General features: G+C 48.6%; 1 protein-coding gene across 2 annotated transcripts; it reads left to right on the forward strand.

Moving 5' to 3' along the window:
• Positions 1 to 576: 576 nt before the first annotated feature.
• On the forward strand, positions 577 to 4,766 carry Mlp60A (Muscle LIM protein at 60A). Of its 2 annotated transcripts, none has more exons than XM_089556935.1 (4): positions 577 to 735; positions 2,979 to 3,098; positions 3,170 to 3,344; positions 3,951 to 4,766. In XM_089556935.1, the coding sequence occupies exons 1-4, from the start codon at positions 603 to 605 to the stop codon at positions 3,979 to 3,981; spliced, it is 459 nt and encodes a 152-aa protein (XP_089413061.1). In that variant the 5' UTR covers positions 577 to 602; the 3' UTR covers positions 3,982 to 4,766. The 2 variants fall into 2 exon arrangements, with proteins under 2 accessions (XP_089413061.1, XP_089413070.1); XM_089556944.1 differs by having other exon boundaries at positions 678 to 803.
• Positions 4,767 to 6,859: the final 2,093 nt, after the last annotated feature.

A 6,859-nucleotide genomic window follows, 5' to 3' on the forward strand; every position in this document is an offset into this window, starting at 1 on the left:
TCTTTCTTTCTTACCTTCTTTCTTCATTTCCTTCTTTCTTTCTTTGTTTCTTTCTGTCTTTCTTTCTTCTTTACTTTCAATCCGTTAATTTCATCCCTTCTTTCTTTCTTCTTGTTCTTTGTTGATGCAATAGAAAAGCATAAAATTGCGCCGACGCACGAGCAACAAAAATAAGTGCTAAAGTGATAAGCTCTCAACAAACGCACAAAGGAATAAGACAACGGTCGCAACACCCGTGAGAAGTAAAATAAAGTAATGGCCTTTCAGAAGACAATTCAAAAGTGGCAGGTAAACTATATAACCAGAAAAACACACAAGACCGCTGCTGGAGGCTCGGAAGAGCAATGAACCGTTTCGTCCGGCTACACCGCATTAATTCGCTGTGTTGGCGAGCGCAGAGAGATTGGCACAAATGAAATGGCGGCAACACTCCCACCCTCGGCGTGGCTGGAAAGAGCGACGCACGCAAGGTCGCTCCGGTTAGCCGCGGCCAGCGCCTAGGGGCGCCGTGCGCAAACCCTGACTCAGAGGGGGGGAAATTCGAGCTGCGGCGCGCCTCCGTGACCCGGTGATGTCAGCGGCGGGGAGGAGGCTCGCCCTATATGTCGACGGCGGCGCTTCGCAGTGCCGTGTGCAAAGTGTTAGAAAAATGGGCCGCTCGCCGGTCTCCGCAGCACACGCTCGCTGGGTTCTCTTCTGCGAACTACCGCCTTAGTGCGACCGCTTCTCCGACAGGTAAGCCGCCGACGGATTACCCTCTGGATTTGACAAGACTGCGGATTAGGGGGAGCACGGTGGTCACGGTAAGCAGACGGCGCTAGCGTCCAGTGACGTCAGCACCGCGGCAGATAGGCCCCGCTTTGCGAGCCCAAACTGCTCGGGTCGCGTAAAAGGCTTAGCTCTTGCACGAGCAAGCTTGTTGTCGGAGCATTTCGCTCTGAGCCACGCGCAGGCAGTAAGGAACGCGAGCTCCCTCGCAGTTAGCTCCACGTCGAACGACGCTTTGGCTCTATGTGCACAGTGCTGGCCGTCCTTTTCCGCTCCTTCTGCTAAAAGTTGCCCTCTTTTCCGCTTTTTGCCACTGCAAAAGTAATGCGGTCAGAATGGAAGGAAGGGACGTTTCATCGCGCCGGGTTAAAATAGACTGCGGCGGAAGGGGAACGCGCTCTGGCAAGCCGCCAGGTTCTGCGAATACCACTCCGTTATGGTCTCGTGACGCACGCGGTCTGCAGGCGTTTCCTTTTTTGAGCAGCTGGGGAGTCGCGGCGGCGTCGTAATGCGCCGAGGAAACTTTCCAGGGAGAAGCCGGTCTGCCACTCAATGTGAAGGTGTACGGTACATCTTTTTCGCCCGTGCACAGTGCTCCACAGTAAGCCGGAGATAATATTCCGTAAAATTATGTCCTCATCGAAGGGCAGACAGGTCACGAGTGCTTCAGTTATCGGAAACGAGCGCCCTTAAACCGGTCTCCGCTCAAGCACGACGCGAACTTTTGTTGGTCCCAAAGCGCTTGCTGCGCTGCAAATTGAGAACTTTCGGACTCGAGCTCCGTCGTCAGTTTCGTGGCTTGAACCGCGCTGAATTTATAAGCCTTCTATCGTATACAGCACAGAACCGCCCGATTAGCTCCGCCGCTGAACCTTTTCGCTGCATTCGCCTTCAAAAGTTACGCCTCCTGTTATAACGCTCTGATAACAAAGAAAAAACCTTAAGTCTGAAGCAAAAACTATGTTATGAACCCGAAAACAGCGATTTGAAAGGGGGTGGAGGGGGGGAGCGATCACGCTATCTCTGCTAGTTTTCTTGTGCAGTAAATCTAAGGCTGCCTGCATCAGCGTTCCTGCAACATGGGCGTCAGGTTTTTGTTACCGTTATCGTATGGCCGTCTAATAAGCGTAATGAATAAAAAAAATGTTTTAGTGAGCTTTGCAAACAAGCTTGTTGCAGTGCCATTCTCCCCCCAAAAAAATTCTTGGGTGGCTATGCTAGCGGTTCTTGCTTGAGCCCAGTGATTTATTTATTTACTTAGCCTATTAACGAGCACTAAGATTGACGACGCTCAGTTGAAAACCTGCCGTGTACCAAGAGTTGAAAGAAATTGGCGATATTTTTATGCTTCTATCTGCCGACAAATTCATAATTCTCGACGGGAAACAGCTTCCTTGATGTGTTAGCAGAGATTCGTGACGGAGAACCAAGTTGCTTCGCAGAATCGCTCAACACAAAACTAAGTAGTTAGTGTAGGCTAATCCACCGTGTCACTAGCGTCTTTTGCAATAGACCTTTTCGCTCTATCCTTGCTACAGCTTGCCCCAACTATAGGCCATTTTCAAATCGCGGCAACATGTTCTCAGTGCATGCCGTTTGTGTGCGCACCTCTCTCGGCCCGTCGTGTTGAGGTTGCCCATCGCGCTCTATACACTCACAAAGCAACACATTTCTTAGCTAGCGCAATTAGCTGATCTGGGTTAGCCTTGGAGACCGATCCTCCGCAGGCCAGTTCTCTTGCTTCCCGACTGTGCAACATCCTCGGCGTTCGAAATCTCTAGGGGGCATGACAGGGGCGCGATTAATGTTCCCTCTCAGAGGTAAGCAAAGGGAGCTTATACTGGACACCCATTAGGCAGAACCAAGCGCTTTTCTAGTGCGTAAGCACTAATCCGATGGCTACCTGCCCGGAGCAAAATCTCCCGTTGTTTTGTCCGTTAACTGTTAGCCTAGCGCGAGCGCTGCGTCCTGTCACACGGCCCGCACTTCGTGGTCTTCTGCGTGGCGCTAATCCCGTGGTTCTGACCTAAGCAACAAATCTTTGCGCAGTGCTTTCAGGGCGCATTTCGCTGCCGCTTATGTTGCCTCCTTATCGACCCTCCAGTGGTCGTAGCCGGTTCAGACAGAAGCAGCCTGTAGAAGTAGGCGAACGCCAGCTCCCTCTGTTGCCCCGTATAGCAACCGCTGGTTCCCGTTTTCTCCTGGCGCAGTAACCATGCCTTTCAAGCCCGTCGAGCACGCCAAGTGCCCCAAGTGCGGCAAGTCCGTCTATGCCGCCGAGGAAATGCTGGCCGCCGGCAGCAAGTGGCACAGGACCTGCTTCGTGTGCGGTAAGTGGGCGGCGGCGACACGCCGGGGCGCGTCTGGGACCACAGCGACCTGACCTCTTCCACCACCGCAGGTCTCTGCCACAAGCGGCTCGACAGCACCAACGCCAGCGAGCACGGGGGTGAGCTCTTCTGCAAGCAGTGCTACGGCCGCAAGTTTGGACCCAAGGGCTACGGCTTCGGTGGCGGTGCTGGCTGCCTCTCTATGGACAAGGGCGAGCACCTGGGCAACACCGAGTGTGCCATGAGGTATGTGCACCAGGGGGCGCCGACGCAGTTCCTCTTCCACAGCATAGTGTAGAACTATATCTATATCAGAAAAGCAGATCAGGAAAGAATTTTTCTATGAGAACTCAAGAGGCACTGCCCTACTCTTTGAAGATAAGTCAGGGTGTCTTAGAATGCGCAGCTACAAAAAAAAAATTCAAAGAAGATGATGCCACATGTGCAGTGTGTGGTAGATCTCGGGAAACAATTGAACACCTCTTACGCAAACGTGATGGCATCCATCCGGATGTCGATGCAGGTACAGTCACTCTTCCTGAGGCCCTACGGTTTAAAGATAACAATGGTCATGTAAATAAAACTGCAGTGGAAGTTAGCAAAAAGCGATTGGCGGATTGGAGGCTGAGAAGCAGAGATGTGATATAAGGTTAGAAGCGTAGAAAACCGTAGGTAACGAAGATGGCGAACCTTAATGAGAGTTAACAACACAGTTGAACAAAAATAAAGAAAAGCTGAGCATGGTGGCAATTGCCACCACCCCGTTTCAAAGGGGGCGCTCCTATCCATACACCCATCCATCCACCCTGAGGACAGCTCCTCCTAACAAAGAAAATGTTTTCCTCTTTGCAGCAACAAGCCACATGACCCCACCTACGGCTAAGGACGGTGTTCAAATATTACGATCGAGCGACGGAAACCAGTGATGCACTTTTGTAGCTTTTTTTTTCTACACCATCGTCATGCATCGAACGGCAGTCAACGGAGTGCTCGGAACGAAGACCTGCGACACTTGGTGCAAGCTGCTCCGAAGATTGTGCTTCTCATTTAGCAGACCGGACAAAAGAAGGCCAGGCTGGCCACACGTGGCTTAGCCATGAATGAAAAAATTTCTGTGACTCGCGCGCACGCGTTCTCAGCCTGCTGCTGCGTCGCAACTGAAAGTGTAAACTCGCAATTCTTTCGTTTCTGCTTCTTTCAATAATAGGACATGCAGCGTGGTTCTCCAGCTGATTCAATTAAACGATTGGCGATATGCATACTCCAAAAAAAGAGTGTTTGCCTCATGTATTTGACACACACATACTTGACACGTTAGATGAAGCCACAAGTCTGGGTAATATTGTTTCACCTTGCTCATTCCACAATGGAAGCAAGCTGCTTTTCTTTTACTTGTTTTGGTTTTATATGTTTGAACTATTTTCACTAATGGCGATAAGACAACGCGCGATAAAATAATCTAGTCTCGCTTCGACCAGCAGCCCTCCCCCAGGCCTCCTCTCACCCAGCAGTGCCCTACGCAGGATGGATCTTCGCGAACGGAGGCTCGCAAGGAAGAACCCCGCTACGAAGGCGCGGTGGTGTGCTAGGTAGTGCCAGAAAAATGAGCGTCTTCTAAAGACCCTGGAATAATAATGGTGAAATAAAAATGCTTATTATTTAAATTAACACTGCTTCTGTGCTTACTCTACGCGTCAGCCAAACTGCGGTGGCCACGCCAAAGCACAAGGCCTCCCAAAAAAAGCTCGCGTTTCTCACTCGCCGCCCTCTCAGCCAATATAAACGATGGCCTGCAGTTCGTTGAGAGATGCGTTTTGGTGTGGCAGCAGCCGACAGCTGCCTTCTCCGTGCATGGGCGACTATTTGGTCATTTTCGACAAGACATAAAGATCCTCTGTACTCGATATTGCACACTCTTTGCCAAAAGTAACCAAGCAACAGGTTTTCCCTTCTCAGCTATATAATAGTGTCGTTACGGCACCACTGAAGACCAAAAGGTGTCAAACGTGAGAAAAAGGGCTCACCTTACTTTACACATATTCATAGCTTAAGGACTGCCGTAAGGGCTTAAAGCTACGCGGCTAAGAAAAAAAACCCCTGTGCCCGGTTACTTTTGACAAAGACTGTACCTGTAAAAAATTCCTCTTTTCTGCCTGGTGCCACTAATAGCAATTCAGCGGAGTATCTAGCCGGCCGCGTGGGCGGAAAATGCATAACGAAACTGGACGCATGGAGAGGCGCATAGAGAGCCCCTTTTGATTGTTCCGCATAAGTTCTGTGTGAAATGAAATAATTGCTAATCTGCGGTTGTGCGTCGCTTATTTATCTCTGTGCGCGTCCATATTTGTTTTGCGCAGTTTTTTAACGCAATAGTAATTCGCTGGGAAAACACGTCTCAACAAGCTCCTCGCAGAGCGTAGGAAAGCGCGGTCCTGCAACTTGCGGGCGATCCATTCGATGGGTCCGCGTTAAAGCGACCATCCCATTGGCAAGATAGCGGCCCCTCCAAACAGGCCATCAACCAGGCAGTCCTTATGCTTTGGAGCACCTGCTGCAGTGGCTGCGCAGCCGCCTTAGTGCTCCGCAGAGAATGGATAAAATCCTAATCATGAAAAGTGTCGGGCAGGAAGACACGAGCTCTTACACCCTTTCATGAAAAGGGTGTTCGCTAGAGGACAGCTTTACTCCCTTTTTACTCCTTAATGGAGCTTTTTAAAGAAAATTTTGAATGTCGTGCTCCACTCGCGCCTTTAAAGCACCTTTCGAGTAATATTTTAATCCAGTCTATGAGACCTCAAAATCGTAATATATGAGCGAAAGGATTCGCATTAAGGGCCACACAAAAACATTTGGCACAGCTTGTACTCACTGGTTTTATTTCCGAGCAAAAGCATAGTTCTTCAATTTTACTTACATAGTGCCAAGGTTGTTTTGCAAGTTTGTTAGCCATTAGTTCTCCGAGACTGCATTTTTTAAGCACTTTGCAAAAACATGGTTACTAGCACGTCCTCGAAACGCTGTGTTCACAGGTACACTTGTGCACGCGAAGTACGTTCATTCCATTGGATGTTCGATGACACTTAATTACACAGGTCGCTCTTACAAACTGCACTGGGTTATCAGAAATATTTCATTGAATAACATAAATGAAATATTAATACCACCAGCATTTAAAAGACTGCTTAACTATGGCATGTCAAGCTTATTCAATCGAAAAGAAATTGAACAGAAGGTTAGATTATCATTTACATTTCTCTAATACAGAGGACATAAAAAACATTTGCAACCACAAAATTTGGACTGGTATTAGAGATAGAAACGACCTTGAAATTAGCACCCAAATGTAAACAAAGCGATACAACAGCAAATTATGAAAAATCATGCAGAGATCACATGAGCATTCGTTCGCCAAACTTCAGCCTAACTGGTCCACTCAGATTAACTAAAAAAATGTTGTCAGTGGTTAACTTTAAGACACATATCTAGAAACTGCAGTAAAAAAATAGTAAACAGTCATTCTACAGCAGCCCACAAAATCTACAGTATACTGAAAAAATTGCGCAGGAACACGAGGTCTCAGCAGAGACGAACACAAAGACGAGCGCTACTCACAGCTGAAGTTTTATTCCAAAAACATGCGCATATAAATAGGAAAAAAAAAACACACCAAGCTATCAACAAAAACATCACATTTCACCCCCTGTATACCCGAGTGATGTGGCCAAAAAACAGAACTCCCTTTTAGCGAAGCGGACGGAAGT

This window comes from Amblyomma mixtum, chromosome 1, assembly GCF_055824585.1.
Source record: "Amblyomma mixtum isolate Tamu chromosome 1, ASM5582458v1, whole genome shotgun sequence".
NCBI lineage: Eukaryota > Metazoa > Arthropoda > Arachnida > Ixodida > Ixodidae > Amblyomma > Amblyomma mixtum.

Bases quoted from the DNA above. Each gene is read 5' to 3' on its own strand.
- Mlp60A (XM_089556935.1), top strand. From the start codon at position 603: ATGTCGACGGCGGCGCTTCGCAGTGCCGTGTGCAAAGTGTTAGAAAAA. The intron at 3,099-3,169 runs GTAAGTGGGCGG...CCACCACCGCAG, and splicing joins CAGGACCTGCTTCGTGTGCG to GTCTCTGCCACAAGCGGCTC. The intron at 3,345-3,950 runs GTATGTGCACCA...TCCTCTTTGCAG, and splicing joins AACACCGAGTGTGCCATGAG to CAACAAGCCACATGACCCCA.